Source organism: Lampris incognitus, chromosome 20, assembly GCF_029633865.1.
Source record: "Lampris incognitus isolate fLamInc1 chromosome 20, fLamInc1.hap2, whole genome shotgun sequence".
NCBI classification, from domain to species: Eukaryota; Metazoa; Chordata; class Actinopteri; order Lampriformes; family Lampridae; genus Lampris; species Lampris incognitus.
The window spans coordinates 29,378,678-29,397,167 of NC_079230.1; the positions used below are offsets into that span (position 1 = coordinate 29,378,678).

Consider the following 18,490-nt stretch of genomic DNA (forward strand, 5'->3'; position numbering starts at 1 on the left):
ACCTCCTGAGCCATGCCGCCCCTACAGTATCGCAGTGTGTTTGCAAAACCCCTAGTTCATTTGTGTAACCCCACCCAAAGTCATCATTTTTATGGAATCACACTTGTGTATTTCCAGCAGTAGTGACTGCGTCATGGTAAAATGACTGCCTTTATACTGTGTTTTTGTAGTCTGCCAACCACTCAGAGCACATTCACACACACATCCACACACATTCACACACACATTCACACACACATTCACACACACATTCACACACTGATGGCGGAGGCTGCCGTGCAAGGCGCCAACCTGCCCATCAGGAGCGCTTAGGGGGTTCTGTGTCTTGCCCAAGGACACTTTGACACGCTCTCTGGAGGAGCTGGAGATCGAACCAGCGACCTTTCGATGACCAGACGAGCCTCTGTACCTCCTGAGCGGCTAACTTTGCGACGCGTTTGTGAGAGTAAAATTACACAACATGGCAAACGTTCCAGAACTGGTGCCGAGCCGTCCCGCTGCTGCAGCGCGTTCGAGTCCTTACAGTCTGGGAGTCAAGACGGACATTTTGGTGGAACTTGTTGCAGATAAACTGGAAATGACTAGAACTTTATATAAGAAAATCCTCTTAACCATACTAGTCACTGTAGTGAATGTCCTGACTTTGCGGTTGAGTTGAACTAAAAGGTGTCAGTCACTCATTTCTGTTACAGACTTTGCCTGACCCCGGTTATGTGCTGGTGTGCTGACTCTTTTAACACTCTTCCCTTCCAGCCAGCCTGTATGCTACTGGCACCAGAACTTCACTATCTAACTACAGTATGTGTCTCTCGCCCCGCCCATCATGCTGGCCTAGCGTCAAGCTTCGTCACACCTGGGGCAAAGTCACGCTGCATACCCGGGAACGCCTATCTGAATCCCCCCCCCCCCCGAATGCAGTCGATGGGTTTGCTAACTTAAGTCCATTTTGAAGCGAACAGGCTCAGCCCCAAGAAACGACCTGAAGGGATTCAGATCGTTTTTGGCTTAAAATGGATTTGAGGGTTTGAGTATTTTGGCCCAGGTTTGCTTGCAGCCAGTAGTGGTGCTGCCTCCTGCTGGACAGTAGTGGTAACAGCAGTAGAGCTTCTTTTTTTTTAAGCTCTATGGCGCATACACTTTAATATGCATATAAAGCCATGGAGTCTGCTAACAAATGTCTATTCCGTTGCCTACCAACAAGGGGATCGCCGGTTCGAATCCCCATGTTACCTACAGACACAATTGGCCGTGTCTGCGGGTGGGAAGCCGGACGTGGGTATGTGTCCTGGTCGCTGCACTAGCGCCTCCTCTGGTCGGTTGGCGCGCCTGTTCGGAGGGGGAGGGGGAACTGGGGGGGGGGGTAGCGTGATCCTCCCACGCGCTGCGTCCCCCTGGTGAAACTCCTCACGGTCAGGTGAAAAGAAGCGGCTGGCGACTCCACATGTATGGGAGGAGGCATGTGGTAGTCTGCGGCCCTCCCCGGATCGGCAGAGGGGGCGGAGCAGCGACCGGGGTGGCTCGGAGAGTGGGGGGTAATTGGCCGAGTGCAATTGTGGAGAAAAGGAGGGGGAAGGGGGGGAGAAAGCCAAGCAACAAACAAACATGCGTCCATCACATGTTCAAGAGGGAGGTGTTTGTATGGGAGAGAAAGCGTGACCATATGCTACCAACAGCCGCTATGCGTAGACTAGCTATGAAGCGAATAAACCCCCCCCGCCCCCCCCATGTGGAAAACCCAATTCACCTCCCTCTGTTTGCTGTCCTGAGGTGATGACACGATGACCGGGGATGGAGGGGAGTATCTGAGGGCCGAGGACCTGAGGGAGCTGGGAGACGACTCTCTGCCGGGACAGTACCTGGATGGAATGAACTACCTCCGCTTCAGCCTGGAGGGGGCGCGCACCGACAGGTGAATCAAACACGCCCACCTAACTAACACTGTGTGTGTGTGTGTGTGTGTGTGTGTGTGTGTGTGTGTGTGTGTGTGTGTGTGTGTGTGTGTGTGCGCCCCCTGCAGCAACACCTGCTCATATCCCATTGTTTGTTCTCTGTCTCCCCTGTCATGCCTCCATAGTCGAATGCAAAGGTAGGTGCAGAAGCTGGCTCGGTACACGACCTCTTTAAGTGCCCCGACACCGCCCCGGTCGGGGGTAAAGGCCCACTGTGCCGAGCCAAGTGAGTCCGCTCGTTTAACGGCCTGGATTCACTTGGTCCAGCCGGGGCCAGCTGGACGCGTTTCTCTGCAAGTCCTGTGTTGTGTCCAGGGTAGGGCTGTAGTGAACAGTTTTTGTGTTAGCGTACATGATACGTATATTTTACAATGTGCTGCCCTTCTCACACAGATGCTCACCACCTACCCTGCTGGGATGACACACCGGCTGTTTTGCTTTGCCACTTTCCTTTTTTTTTCTCCCCCCCTCAGCATTTTTTTTTTGTGAATTTCAAGGTTTTTTTTTGTTTTTTTTTGTTTTTTTGCCCCGGCTTTTTTTAAATTTCATAACCCTGCTATGATCTGTGTGATGTCCATGACCACATCCATAAGCGTCACACCTCCACTCTGCTCTCTCTCTCTTTCTCTGTCGCTTTCTTACCTCTCCCTCTCTCTCCTCTACCTCTCTCTTGCTCTCTCTCCTACTCCCTCTCTCTCTCTGTCGCTTTCTTACCTCTCTCTCTCTCTTCTACCTCTCTCTTGCTCTCTCTCCTATCCCCCCTCTCTCTCGTTCTCTCCTCTACCTCTTGCTCTCTCTCTGTCTCTCCCCCCCTCTCTCTTTCTCTCCTACCTGTCTCTCTCTCCTCTACCTCTCTCTCCCTCTCTCTCCTACCCCCTCTCTCTCTCTGTCTCGCTCTCTCTTTCTCTCTCCCTCTCTCTCCTACCGCTCTCTCCAACCCCTTCTGTCACTGTCTCTCTCTGTCTCGCTCTCTCTCTCCTACCTCTCCCTGTCTCTCCTACCTCTCCCTCTCTCTCCTACCGCTCTCTCTCTCTCCTACCTCTCCCTGTCTCTCCTACCTCTCCCTCTCTCTCCTACCTCTCTCTCTCTCCTACCTCTCTCTCTCTCTCCTACCTCTCTCTCTCTCTCCTACCTCTCTCTCTCCTACCTCTCTCTCTCCTACCTCTCTCTCTCTCTCCTACCTCTCTCTCTCTCTCCTACCTCTCTCTCTCTCCTACCTCTCTCTCTCTCTCCTACCTCTCTCTCTCTCCTACCTCTCCCTCTCTCTCCTACCTCTCTCTCTCTCTCCTACCTCTCTCTCCTACCTCTCTCTCTCTCCTACCTCTCTCTCTCTCTCCTACCTCTCTCTCCTACCTCTCTCTCCTACCTCTCTCTCTCTCCTACCTCTCTCTCTCTCTCCTACCTCTCTCTCCTACCTCTCTCTCTCTCTCCTACCTCTCTCTCTCTCTCCTACCTCTCTCTCTCTCTCCTACCTCTCCCTCTCTCTCCTACCTCTCTCTCTCTGTCCTACCTCTCTCTCTCTCTCCTACCTCTCTCTCTCTCCTACCTCTCTCTCTCTCCTACCTCTCCCTCTCTCTCCTACCTCTCTCTCTCTCTCCTACCTCTCCCTCTCTCTCCTACCTCTCCCTCTCTCTCCTACCTCTCTCTCTCTCTCTCTCCTACCTCTCCCTCTCTCTCCTACCTCTCTCTCTCCTACCTCTCTCTCTCTCTCCTACCTCTCCCTCTCTCTCCTACCTCTCCCTGTCTCTCCTACCTCTCCCTCTCTCTCCTACCGCTCTCTCTCTCTCCTACCTCTCCCTGTCTCTCCTACCTCTCCCTCTCTCTCCTACCGCTCTCTCTCTCTCCTACCTCTCCCTCTCTCTCCTACCGCTCTCTCTCTCTCCTACCTCTCCCTCTCTCTCTCCTACCTCTCCCTCTCTCTCCTACCTCTCCCTCTCCTACCTCTCTCTCTCTCTCTCCTACCTCTCCCTCTCTCTCCTACCTCTCTCTCTCTCTCCTACCTCTCCCTCTCTCTCCTACCTCTCTCTCTCCTACCTCTCCCTCTCTCTCCTACCTCTCTCTCTCTCTCCTACCTCTCTCTCTCTCTCCTACCTCTCCCTCTCTCTCCTACCTCTCTCTCTCTCTCCTACCTCTCTCTCTCTCTCTCTCTCTCTCAGTTCGGACAGGTCCTTTACCCCCACCCACCACGGCTACTATTCCCCTAAACATGATGACATGATGGAGGAGATTCTCATTAGCCACCAGGTACAGTTATGAGACCCTGATTTCCTCCCTCTGTGTACTGTCTTTACGTATATGTCTTTATGTATGTCTTTACATATATGTCTTTATGTATGTCTTTATTTATGTTTTTATATATATCTTTGTGTACTGTCTTTACGTATATGTCTTTATGTATGTCTTTATGTATGTTTTTTATATATATCTTTGTGTACGTCTTTACGTATACGTCTTTATGTATGTCTTTATTTATGTTTTTATATATATCTTTGTGTACGTCTTTACGTATATGTCTTTATGTATGTCTTTATGTATGTTTTTATATATATATCTTTGTGTAAGTCTTTATGTATATGTCTTTATGTATGTCTTTATGTATGTTTTTTATATATATATCTTTGTGTAAGTCTTTATGTATATGTCTTTATGTATGTCTTTATGTATGTTTTTATATATATATCTTTGTGTACGTCTTTACGTATATGTCTTTACTCAGCCAAAACCAGTGGAAGTCTGAGGTTCTAACACAGCATCAGGGGGTTTTTTGATTTCAGTGCGTTTAGTTTCTTGTAGCGTTTTAACATGTAGCTGCTTTTTTCTCTACTAGGTGTCTTCGCTTTCCAGAGAAAACGAGAAGGACTCGTACCGGCTGAGCTGGGGCACAGAGAACCTGGACAACGTGGCTCTGTCCTCCAGTCCCATTCACTCTGGGTAGGTACCGCCTGCGTGGTGGACAGACGCGCGATGCTTTAAAACGGTAGGACGCCAACACACCTCTTGGACTTCGCTTTATCTCTTCTACACACCCGACATAACATGTCTTGCACCGTTAGGAGCTCTAATTAGTTAATCGAACACGCCGGTGTATGAGCATGGGGCTGCAAATTATGTCCATGAATATGTATTTGTTTCAGTTAGCCCCGTCTCATCCAGGCACTTGTGGCGGAGCCCTCGATAGCTTCCAAGTAGTTAATTATACCCCGGCTTATGATCAGCTCGCTGGTTAATTAGCCTCCTTTTGTTGACGTTTCCTCCACAAGGCTGCCTCCTCGGCGTCCTGTCTGTGACATGGCAGTTGTCGGTGGAGATACGCGGGGGCCCGGACGCCTCGCTGGATTAGGCCACGTTGCAAATTTTAGCATGCTATTATTTTGTGGCAGAACATGACCTCGTGTAATCCCGCTTTAATCCTCATCGTTTGAGTAGCTGTATGCATAAATAAAAGAATGAAATGTGCAGTGAGTGGGTTAATACTTAATTTCCGGACTCCGGCTGTGGGCGGGTTGGGGATGTTGACGTGTAGGATGTCATGGCAGGCATTTAGATGTATGGTGGCTGCGTAGCGGGAGAAGTTAAGTCTTTGTCAGTGCGGTATATTGACAACGCTTTCTCATCCCACTGTTTTCATACGTGGACACACAAGGTGCCCTTCGGCGTCTGTATCGAGACATGGCAGGCATTCGTTAGACTCCAGCGATGAGCTTTTTGCCTGATATATTAATATTAATGACATACAGGCAAATGTGCTCAGACTTGACAGGAGGTCCTCTGCAAAGCCCTTCTTATAATGTATTCACATTTTCGTATTCTGCACTTCTGAAACTTGCTGTGATGTTTTCTCTGACGCTAAATTGCCCCTGTTTACTTCTATCTCTCTCTTCCTGTGAAATGGGGTTGGCGTTTTTAGCCGTTCCTCTCCGTGCCTTGATCATGGAGACCACAGCAGGTGACCCACTGCACCTCGACTTCACCGTTGTCCTCTTCCTCCTCCTCCTCTTCATCTTCACCATGCTCTTCCTCCCCTCACAGTGTGCTCTCCTGGCGGGGAGATGTTTGTGTATGCCCGTGTCCTTCACCTACTCTGCCTCCTACCTTTCTCTCAGGGGTCCACCAGCTCAGCTACATGCTGGGACAGTTTATCTGGCTTCTGCCTACAACTTTACTGAAAGCAGTTGGAAGTGACACGTCACTTCAAGCTGCGACCACAAACTCAAGACAACCTGTTTAAGCTGCAGTGCCACATGATACAGGTCATGTCACGGGCGTCCGGGTAGAGTAGCGGTCTGTTCCGTTGCCTACCAACATGAGGATCGGTGGTTCGAGTCCCCGTGTTACCTCCAGCTTGGTCGGGCGTCCCTACAGACACGATTGGCTGTGTCTGTGGGTGGGAAGCCGGGTGTGGGTGTGTGTCCTGGTCGCTGCACTGGCGCCTCCTCTGGTCAGTCGGGGCGCCTGTTCGGGGGGGAGGGGGAAATGGGGGGAATAGCGTGATCCTCCCACGCGCTACGTCCCCCCTGGCGAAACTCCTCACTGTCAGGTGAAAAGAAGCGGCTGGCGACTCCACGTGTATCACAGAGGAGGCATGTGGTAGTCTGCAGCCCTCCCCGGATCAGCAGAGGGGGTGGAGCAGCGACCGGGACGGCTCAGAGGGGTGATTGGCTAAGTACAATTCAGAGAAAAGGGAGAAAAACCACAAAAAAAGACTACAGGTCATCTCCCCATGTGGACAGATAATGTGACATGGCAAGTTAAGACAAAGGCAAGGAGACCCGAGAGATGCCGTGAGGCACTGAAGGTTAGGGATGGACTCGTTTCACAAAATGTCTTGTAAAAGCATTGCCACTAACAGATATCTCAGGGACACAAATACCACAAATACCAATACCCAAGTATCTTCACCCAATACCCAAGTATCTTCACCCAATACTCAAGTATCTTCACCCAATACTCAAGTATCTTCACCCAATACCCAAGTATCTTCACCCAATACCCAAGTATCTTCACTCAATACTCAAGTATCTTCACCCAATACCCAAGTATCTTCACCCAATACCCAAGTATCTTCACCCAATACCCAAGTATCTTCACCCAATACTCAAGTATCTTCACCCAATACCCAAGTATCTTCACCCAATACTCAAGTATCTTCACCCAAGTGGAAAGGGCAGTCACCTTAAGACTCATCTCCTTGTTTTTCCCTGGAGTGTGAACACATTTCCATCACATTTATCTGTTTTTTTTGAAACACTCGACAAACTACACAAGTTTGTTCTTTGCCATGTTGCACTCGGCCTCTGTGGCATGTTTCGGTGTTGGAGGGCAAACCGGAAGTCACTTTTGTCGTCTAACGATGGTGCTGGCTGTGTTGCTGCATCCATTCACAAGTGTTTTCAAGTCTCTGTGTGGTTTTCTAACCTTGTGTCAAGTGTTTGCTTTACCAAAGCCTCTTCAACGACTTTGTCGTGTTTGTGGCGGTGTGTATTTGCCACTTGCATCCTTGCATGGGCTGTGAACAACGACACGGTTTTTTTTTTTTACCAGTTTGGGCCATTATTCATCAGAAGGTGGGAGTATCTTAGACTCGGGCTGTGGAGTGAGATAGTTTACCACGTTCTGCCTTTGTCTGCGTTTTCACTGCTCTGCTCCTCTCCTACCCCAGCTTCCTGGTTAGCTTCATGGTGGATGCCAGGGGCGGAGCCATGCGTGGTTGCCGCCACAACGGCCTGCGCATCATCATCCCACCCAGGAAGTGCAGCGCACCGACACGGGTGACCTGCCGGCTAGTGAAGAGGCACCGCCTAGCCACCATGCCGCCCATGGTGGAGGGAGAGGGCCTGGCCAGCAGGCTGATCGAGGTGGGGCCTTCAGGAGCCCAGTTTCTCGGGTAAGACCGCGGGGATGGATGGGTGGATAGAGGGAAGAATGGAGGCGTTGGGCGAGAAACAGACAGTAGGAATGGTGATGAGCTTGCAGGAACGCGTTGATGGAGGCAAATGAAAGATTATGGCTGGAAAGGTGGGACAAATCAAGAGTTGATTTGTGAAGACACAAGTATTTCTATCAGTTTCTAGAAATCATGTATTTTTATTGTAGAAATCATGTATTTTTATTGTGCACAACAGGTAATACCATTTAAACTGAAGTTGGTTCATTTTGATTCGATAAAAATAACTTCACAAAACACAAGTCATTCATAATATTAAAGCTACCATAAATTTAGATTTATTAAATGTTAATTATTTCTTACAAAAGCAGATCACTCCGACAGTCTTCATTACAGGTCATATCTTAGCAGTCCTGACTCATATCAAAACTAAATTTGTAAACATTTTTTCCGCCATATAATTCTGCTTTGTAAAATCATTCTTCGGTGAATAAAGGAACCACGAACTGCACTAAGTTGGGAAAAACATAAGATTATTTTGCAGCATATATATTTGTGACACATTATTATTATTATGTGTTGCAAATACCATGTTCTGATTCGCTCGACAGATTTATCGGGTTTTGCTAAATAACAGCAGTGGTGCTGACATAGTGCTTTCTGCTAACAAACATGGACTGCCATGCAGTTTAAATGGGAGATATCAGCTTTTACACCAAAACACATTTTAGTTTGTGAATATAGTCATGTGGAATTACATTACATACAAGATTCCTTTTTTATTTATTATTATTATTATTATTATTATTATTATTATTATTATTCCTCTGTGGCGACCCCTAATGGGAGCAGCCGACTGCAGTAGATTATTATTATTAATATTATTATTATTATTTATCATTGTTTTATTATTTTAAAAAATATGTATTTATATATAGATGCATATATATATATATATATATATATATATACTTATATGACTATATATAATATAATATATTCATTAATAAATATGAATATAAATATATTGATATATATATATATATATATAATATATAACAAAATAATGATTATTATTATTATTAAGCATTACATACAACAGTCAGATGTATTTAATGCGTTCACTGGATTTTATTAGTTTATTATGTAAAAACAATATACTATAATAATTGTTTTTTGTGCAGATGATCTCTTCAAGTGTAACAGTGGACATATTTGATTTGTGTTGAACGTAGATCCTTATTGCAAGAAGAAAAAAGAGGAGAAATGCTTGTGATGGTTGGGATTTTTGTTGACGTGTGACCTCAGGCTTATTCTACTGTTACACTCGGTGTCATTAGAAGTAGCTGTCGACAAATAACCGTCATGTAAATGTAGGGAAAAAAAGAGTGCAGGTGAGCTCCAAGTGAGCTGTGAACACTGGGGAATAGTGACAGGAACAAGGCATGGGGGTCTCAGTGTTGAACCTGTGGGTTTCAGGTGTTCATTTAAAACTGCATTCCCTGTAAGGAGAAGCTGAGAGTTTGCTGCCTTTTGTCATTTTTCAGATTAATTCCCTCTGCCTCTGCCTTTACTAAAACCCTTTGTGTATCTGCTCTCGCTTCTTCCCAGTTTCAGGAATCTTGTTTATCTCCGCTCTTCGGCATGTCACGTTTCCTTTCATAACAGCTGCAGTCCAAACGCATTGTCCCCCACCCACGATGAAATGAGCTACCTCAGTTAACGCTACCACCATTGAAATTGCACCATGATTGATTTGATATGTAACCCAACATCTCCCCCGTACTTGTGTAGCCTCTGCCAGTCTGCTGGCGATGTTTAAAGAATGAGACCTTGCATATGACCGATGTGTGTAATAGCGCCCAGACGGCCTCGGCTGTCGGGTCACACATGACTTTCTGACCTCTTGCACCCCAAACCCACACAGTGTGTGCTCTCTCTCCCTCCACTGCTGCGTACGGACGGTCGGTTGGTTTCACAGTAAACTCCACCTCCCCACCGCTCCACCTCCTCTTAATGAGGGCGAGAGCTTGGTTAGCCGTATCCTACAGCTCGGGCCTCCGGGGACAAAATTCCTTGGGTAGGGAAGAAATCACATCAACAGTAGAGCATATGAAACAATCCATGGATGCTGGAATTGTCACTGTCATTGTGTACCTTCACAGACCATTCCTTTATAATCTTGTGTTTGTCTGGTTGTGGTCTCATGCGCTGTGCTCGCACCTTGCACCCCACACAATTACCGTTAGTGACTGAACCGTAGACCTCACCACTCCATTGCCCCTTCCTCTCTCCGATCCTTCCTTCCCCACCTCACCCTCCCCATCCTTGTGTTTTGCTTGGTGTGTTTCAGTGTTCCCAGTTATCCAAGTGGTCTTGTGTTAATGTGTGTCCTTCCGTGGATGGTGCTCAGTGTAGCATGCTTGCATTAGAAGTGTTTTGTAGCTGGGTTATCATGATCGTGCACGCCGGGTTGGTTTTCAAGTGCGGTGAATGGAAGCCCCACACTCACATGGGCGCACATACATACTGTACAGCACACACTACCTGTCCTCCTCCAAAGATGCACTTGCTCACGCTCCCCACCTTCTACCCATCCAGTCCGGTCATCGTGGAGATCCCCCATTTTGCCGCCCTGCGTGGTAAGGAGCGCGAACTGGTGATTTTGAGGAGCGAGTCGGGGGAAAGCTGGAAGGAGCATCACTGTGAACATACAGAGGAGGAGCTAAACCAGATTCTGAACGGCATGGATGAAGGTCAGCTTCTGATGTCACAGCAGTGCTGATGTGATGTCATCAACACAGGCCATCAGCCTTTCTTAAAGGGAAACAATCACAATTTTCTCTCTCTCTCTATATATATATATATATATATTTGCTGTAGGGATAACACTTCATTAGCAGCCATGATACTGCGCAGTTTTCTGTGTGTCTCTGAAATGCCACCGAAACTGTGCGGGGTTGCCATCTTCACAGGGGCGTTTACTCCAGAAGCTGTTTCTAGACCACCCAAGAATTGTCTGGTACAATTTTTCACGCAAGTTTGATGGCGTTTCAGAAACACACCAGATTGCTCAGTCTTATGACTGAAAAACGTCACACTACATGAACCAAGCAGAACAGGCACAGGACAGAGACATGCTTCAAGTCTGGACCAGTTAACCACTGTGCTCCCTCCCTCCCTCCCTCCCTCCCTCCCTCCCTCCCTCCAGAGCTGGACACGCCAGAGGAGCTGGAGAGGAAGCGCATCTGCCGCATCATCACCAGAGATTTCCCGCAGTACTTTGCTGTGGTGTCTCGCGTTAAGCAGGACAGCAACCTGATCGGTCCAGAGGGGGGCGTCCTGAGCAGCACTGTGGTGACTCAGGTCCAGGCCGTGTTTCCAGAGGGCGCTCTCACCAAGAGGATCAGGGTTGGCCTGCAGGTAACGCACAAACACAAGGCATCGGCTCGAGTCACACTTTAGCTAAATGTTGTAGTTTTATGGGCATCCGGGTAGCACAGCTGTCTGTTCCGTTACCTACCAACACGGGGATTGCCAGTTCGAATCCCCGTGTTACCTCCGGCTTGGTCGGGCGTCCCTACAGACACAATTGGCCGTGTTTGCAGGTGGGATGCCGGATGTGGGTATGTGTCCTGGTTGCTGCACTAGCGCCTCCTCTGGTTGGTCTGGACACCTGTTCGGGAGGGGGAGGGGGGAACTCCATATGTGTCGAAGGAGGCATGTGGTAGTCTGCAGCCCTCCCTGGATCGGCAGAGGGGGTGGAGCAGAGACCGGGACGGCTCGGAAGAGTGGGGCAGTTGGCCAAGTACAATCGGGGAGGAAAAGGGGGGGGGGGATCCGGAAAAAAAACATTCTTTAAGTATTATCTTTCTTATATTGTAGAGGAAGTGAGTGCTGAAGTGTTTGCTTGATATTTGTAAGTCACATACTTTTCATGCCAACTGTCTTATCGTGTCCCAGGCTCAACCTGTGAGTCTGGATGTGGTGAGGAAAATCCTGGGGAACAAGGCCACCTTCAGCCCCATTGTTACCCTGGAGCCCCGCCGCAGGAAGTTCCATAAACCCATCACTATGACCATCCCAATACCCAAGAGCAACTCGGACCCGGTGCTCAATGGCTTCGGAGGGGACACCCCCACCTTACGGCTGCTCTGCAGTATCACAGGTCAGAGAACACTCACATACTCACACATACTGTTAGATGAAGACACAGGTACAGATGACCTTACACGGACACACCGAGAAAAAAATCCATCCACATATTTCAGTGTGAGTTGTGTTTTGGTCCGTTTGCAGGTGGTACTACGCCAGCCCAGTGGGAGGATATCACAGGAACCACTCCCCTGACCTTCATCAACGACTGTGTCTCCTTTACAACCAATGTGTCGGCAAGGTAGGATTGCCTCAATGCAAAATGTTTGTACTTCTGAATTTGACTACATGCAATATTAGTAAAGCTGTGATACTCCAGGCCATTTGACAGCCAAAGTCCACACAAAACAAAACAAAAAATTGGACAATTTCTATTGGTCAAAAGTAGAAAAGGTGTTTCACTGAATTATAATGGCATTTCCTTTTTTATGTAAGAAAAACATATTTCTATCCAATCGAAAATTAAATGATGAAGCAGTTACAGTTATTACTTGGCCAAACGAATTAGCGAGGCTGATAATCTGGCTTGCCAGTTAAATCCTGCAGAAGTGAGAACTTGGTGTGTGAACATCCAGTTGGACGTTGCACAGGTTTTTGACTGGCTGGACAGGCTAAATCCAGTGACAAATGTGTGCTGCACTGGAGATTGGTGTCGCTATAAAAACTCAGAATCAAAACGTATTAAAATACAACAGGTAACACACAAAGAAATGGTTTAGACATACTACAAGGTATTTGAGTTGGTGGGCCAGTAGGGGGCAGTCTTCCCTCTGGTCCTAATAAAAACAACAAATATCAAATCCCAGTGCCCCAGGGCAGTGACGGGGACACTGTGCTGTAGGAGACGCCGTCCTTCAGACGAGACGTTAAACCGAGGTCCTGACTCACTGCGGTCATTAAAGACCCCGTGGCACTTATCACAAAGAGTAGGGGGTCCCCTGGTGTCCTGCCAACATTCCCAACGTGGCTCTCTCCAGCTGGCCACCTAACCCCCCCCCCCCCCCGTGTGACTGGCTCCATGAGTCCTCCCTCTCCACCTCAAGCTGATGTGTGGTGAGTGTTCTGGTGCAACATGGCTGCCGTGCATCACCCAGGTGGTGCTGCACACTGGTGGTGGTTGAGGTGAGTTACCCCCTTCAATGTGGAGCGCTTTGAGTGTCTAGATAAAGCGCTATATACATGTAATCCATTATTATTATTATTATTGGTGTTGTTGTTGTTGTTGTTATCTTATTTGGCAACCAAAGAACTACATAACAACAAACTCTTAGTCATAAGAGCACACGTGTCCCTTAAGATAGTAAATGAACCGCTGATCCTATCAGGTTGCATGATGGTAGAGTTGTTTCTTTTCAGTTGGCATGGCAACTATTGCAGCATCATGTCATTTCAACCTTTTTCTCTTGCCTTTTTTTCTCGCCGATTATACTTAGCCAATTACTCCACTCTTCTGAGCCGTCCCGGTCTCTGCTCCACCCCCTCTGTCAATCCGGGGAGGGTTGCAGACTACCACATGCCTCCTCCCATACATGTGGAGTCGCCAGCTGCTTCTTTTCACCTGACAGTGAGGAGTTTCACCAGGAGGACGTAGTGCCTGGGAGGATCACGCTATTCCCCCCAGTTCCCCCTCCCCTCTGGACAGGTGCCCTGACCGACCAGGGGAGGCGCTAGTGCAGCGACCAGGACACATACCCACATCTGGCTACCCACCCGCAGACACAGCCAATTGTGTCGTAGGGACGCCCGACCAAGCCGGAGGTAACACGGGGTTTCAAACCGGCGATCCTTGTGTTGGTAGGCAACGGAATGGACCACTATGCCACCCCCGGACACCCTGTCATTTCTATCCTACACAGTGAACAAAATGCCATATATATATATATATATTTATGGCTCTTAGGGTAGGAAGATTTTCTTTGGAAAGAATATGCAAAGTGATTCATTTATATTTGTACGGTCACTGACGATGGTCTTTTATTTCTTATCACTGGGACTGCAAATGAAATTCTGACCTCACCTGCGTTCACCAATCCTATCTATCCAACAGGTTCTGGCTGATAGACTGCCGGCAGGTCCAGGAGTCTGTCAACTTCTCCACTCAGGTGTACCGGGAGATCATCTGTGTCCCCTACATGGCCAAGTTTGTCATCTTTGCCAAGACCCATGACCCCATCGAGGCGCGCCTACGTTGCTTCTGCATGACGGACGACAAAATAGACAAGACACTGGAGCAGCAGGAAAACTTCATGGAGGTGGCCCGCAGCCGAGACGTAGAGGTGAGGAGCCAGGGGAGGGAGGGAATGACAGAGGAGTGGAGAGAGAGGGGGGGGGGGGATGCAGGGCTAGATGATCCGGAGGGGACAGCAGAGGAACTTTTCTATGGAGGCAAACAGCGAGCAACAAAATGATTTATGTATATAAGGGAAGGAAAAACAGAAATGGAGTGACTGTATCCGTTGTATCTGGGTATTTCCTATGCGAGTATCTGTTTTAATACCTGCCTTTCATTATTTCCCAGGTTTTGGAAGGTAAACCTATCTATGCAGACTGCTTTGGCAACCTGGTACCGCTCACTAAGAGTGGCCAGCATCATCTCTTCAGCTTCTATGCCTTTAAGGAGAACAGACTCGCGCTCTTCATCAAAGTGAGCAGTATGACTTGTTTATAAAGGACTGAGCGATTTGGTCATTTTATTTTGAGGGTAGGTATTGATTGGTTTTCTGACTAATTGCTGGGCTCTTCTGCTGTTGTAGATAAGAGACAACACTCAGGAGCCATGTGGCCGACTGTCCTTTTTGAAAGAACCCAGGAATTACAGGTCGCTGACCCAAAATGCCATATGCAACCTAAACATTACTCTGCCATCATACTCCAAGGTAAGGACACTTGTATGTACTTTATTCCGCAACAATACTTAACTTCTGAGTTCTTCCTGTAAGTATGAAATCTTGAAATTTGCAAAATTTTAACAAATGAGTCCAAAATTGTTTAACGGGTTATTCTAAGTTGCCCGTCTAATCACTTTATAACGCTAGTCCCAATGTGACCAGAACTCCTCTCAGATATTTACGACTGAAAACTCCTGTTCTTTCATCAATTTTTGAAATCTGATCCATTAACTTGTGCCGTTTATACGAGCAGCCAGCACTACCACTGAGAAGTCCTGGTTGCTGCTTTACTTCAGGAATTCCCCTTTCTGCTACGATCTCAACAATGTTTCTCTGACCTTCCCTGAAATCATACCGACTGTCTCTCTTACACGCTGTGATAACAATGCTTCCCCCCCCCCCGGTGTTCTGCTCTCCCGTGATTCTGTCCTGTGTGTTGTCTCTGTCTGTGCGTCTTCCCGTCTCTGCTTCCTGCTGCTTCTTGCTCCCCCAAAGGACTCTGACTCAGACCAAGAGCAAGAAGAAGAGGTAACAGCAGCCTTTGCTCCCCGTCCCTCCCCAACTAACTAGCTTTGCCGTCGTGTCCTGTTCACCGTTAGTCGCCACACAAGGTCCACACGCAGCAGCTTTTAGCAGTCAAACATCACTCGTAGTCCAGATGTGTTGTAGCGTAGTGTCAGCCGGAGCATGCGTTTTAGCCGTTTCTTGTGTGTCTTTGACGTTAAATCCTGAAATATGTCCAGTTATTGTTTTGTATATCACATGTGCAATGAATTTAAAATGAGAATAATTGTATTTTCTTTATTGTTTTTACAGTCCAGCAGTGTGCTTGAGAAATGTAAGACATAGCTTCTTTTTTTAAAAATTCCTTGGCTTTTTTTTTAGTAAATAACACTTAAATACTCACTTTTCTATGAACATTTACTTAACTTATTTGCACTTAAAAAAGATAATATTAGAATGTAGTTCATATTACATTCTTCCATTATATTGTAATGAGCTGTTGTTGTATGTGCTAATACTAATGTGTGAGTCTAATACTGTGGAGAGTGTACCGAGGAATACCTCAGCTAATATACTAAAACACCCAGCTCCATCCTCACTAGCTCAGCTGTAGACAATGTGCTTCTTTTTCAAAGCCCTTTAAGTTCCCCATTTTTGTCTTGTCACAAAAACACAATGGCACAAACTCCATACCCCTAATTTAACATGTTTTGCCACATGGCTCAACTTCATCACTTTTTGTTTTCCATATTTTTATTTCATACCTGCTGCATCGTCTTCATTTTCACTCGCTAAACGTGTGCACGTCACTCCTCCTTTTGAAATTGGATGCAAGGAGAAGAGAAACTCAGCGCCATCCACATATGCACATTAAAAAAAATGTCATACTGTGGTGATGTTTATGTGACAATGAACTACTCCTCCTGGTCACCGTAGTAACCCAGTGCCAAACCACTCTATCCCACTGCCTCACCTCTGCTAGATCATTTATCCCACTGCCTCACCTCTACTAGATCCTTTATCCCACCGCCTCACCTCTACTAGATCCTTTATCCCACGGCCTCACCTCTACTAGATCCTTTATCCCACCGCCTCACCTCTACTAGATCCTTTATCTCACTGCCTGATCTCTACTGGATCCTTTATCCCACCGCCTCACCTCTACTAGATGCTTTCACCTCTACTAGAGCCATTAACCCACTGCCTCACCTCTACTAGATCCTTTATCCCACCACCTCACCTCTACTATATCCCTTATCTCACCGCCTCACCTCTACTAGATCCTTTATCCCACTTCCTCACCTCTACTAGATCCTTTATCCCACTACCTCACCTCTACTAGATCCTTTATCCCACTTCCTCACCTCTACTAGATCCTTTATCCCACTACCTCACCTCTACTAGATCCCTCATCTCACCGCCTCACATCTACTAGATCCTTTATCCCACTGCCTCACCTCTACTAGATCCTTTATCCCACCGCCTCACCTCTACTAGATCCCTTATCCCACCACCTCACCTCTACTAGATCCTTTATCCCACTGCCTCACCTTTACTAGATCCTTTATCCCACTTCCTCACCTCTACTACATCCTTTATCCCACTGCCTCACCTCTACTAGATCCGTCCCTTTCTACCATATTTGCCTTGTCCATGTTGTGATACCCCCTTGGCTCCTGGAAAATCAAAGCAAAATTGGTTGAGTTCAGCCCCTAGATGAACTTGAAATCATAAATTAAATTGAATACTTTGCACTATATTCCAAAAGCATAGTACATACATGAAAGTACTTGTACAGGTTAAGATTTCATGTATGTGTATTGGTAAGAATGACCATATGCAGAATGTAGATGCAATCAGTATGTTATTGCTGAATTAGTTGCATTAACATTCGTTTAGCAGTCTAAAAGGATCAAAATCTCACCACAGTGATAAATTCTAATATTTATCAATGAGAAACTCATGATCAACACAGGTTCCATTCGCAGGTTTTAGTTACATTTCAAACACTTAACTCAGTCCATTCACTTTTCGCCACTAACTGTTCAGTAACAGTTCCCTTTGCTTTGCACGGAAATAACTTGCCTTACATTAACAGTGTATGAGTGTGTTTGTGTGTCTGTTTGTTTTTAGTTTTTTAGTGTATTGCGTTTTGAGAGTTCCTTGCATTTGAATTTGTGTACCGTGATTTTGGTGTTTCCCCTCAATTATTTGGGTATGGTTTTGTACTCTGTGCTACCTGTGTTATGATTTCAGTTCTCTTTGGTTCTATAATTTTAATCCGGTTTAAGACATAAAGGTAAAAAGAATAAAAAAGCTGTGATTTTTTTTTTTTTTTTTTTTTGCAGATATACAAATAAGAATTTATTTCCTGGAGTTATTTTACCTTTTTTGCTGATTAAGAATGAAGCATTCTGAAGTAAATTGAGTGCTTTGTTTAGCATGATAAAGCACAGCTTCTCAATTTAACCGTATCTAAGTTTTTGTCACTGGCTTTCAATGAAAAGAGACATCTAGAGTTCTTAGTTATTTTCAAATTCTTTCTTCCATTTAATTTGATAGACATAAGTCAAACATCTGAGCAATTTTGAGATGTCTTGATGTTTCTATTTCTTTTTTTCTGTCCCTTTTTCCTTGTCTTTTGTTGGTTTGTTGATGTCCACTATTTTCATAGCTGGCTTATTAGAGTTGTTTTCTTATATAATTTAGTACTGTTCTTGCTTTTTGTCTTGTGTGTGTGGGTGTGCTGAGTCAGTGTACAAGCAAGTTATTTCCTGCTCATAGCCCTTCCATTCATATTGTTTAGTTGGCTTTTTGCTTTGCCCCAGAAATATTAGACACTAGCAACATGATTTTCCTGATTCCCGGATGTAGTGTCCATTGTGAGCCTGTTCTATGATCCCTGACAGTTTGCTCCAATCGTGTCCTGACCAGATTCTCCAATGTCTATCTCCTTTCATTTCAATTTTTGATTTTCTTTACTCCTTACTTGTGTTTCTTCCGTACGGAAGATGAAGAGATGACAACAGCAGTCCTGAAATCAGAGTTGATTCGAGAGCCAGACCTTCTCTCCGATGTGTCAGAGATGAAACAAGACTTGCTCAAAATGA

General features: G+C 46.4%; 1 protein-coding gene across 1 annotated transcript in view; it reads left to right on the forward strand.

Annotated features, from left to right (window-relative positions):
* Positions 1-18,490, forward strand: part of ank2b (ankyrin 2b, neuronal) — a 117,325-nt gene that overhangs the window by 72,542 nt on the left and 26,293 nt on the right. Inside the window, exons 24-35 of the mRNA XM_056300764.1 lie at positions 1,768-1,909; positions 4,106-4,193; positions 4,777-4,880; positions 7,609-7,833; positions 10,435-10,589; positions 11,045-11,256; positions 11,797-12,001; positions 12,133-12,229; positions 14,036-14,264; positions 14,507-14,632; positions 14,742-14,864; positions 15,693-15,714. Coding sequence (XP_056156739.1) covers positions 1,768-1,909; positions 4,106-4,193; positions 4,777-4,880; positions 7,609-7,833; positions 10,435-10,589; positions 11,045-11,256; positions 11,797-12,001; positions 12,133-12,229; positions 14,036-14,264; positions 14,507-14,632; positions 14,742-14,864; positions 15,693-15,714 — 1,728 coding nt within the window. The remainder of the gene's footprint in view (positions 1-1,767; positions 1,910-4,105; positions 4,194-4,776; positions 4,881-7,608; positions 7,834-10,434; positions 10,590-11,044; positions 11,257-11,796; positions 12,002-12,132; positions 12,230-14,035; positions 14,265-14,506; positions 14,633-14,741; positions 14,865-15,692; positions 15,715-18,490) is intronic.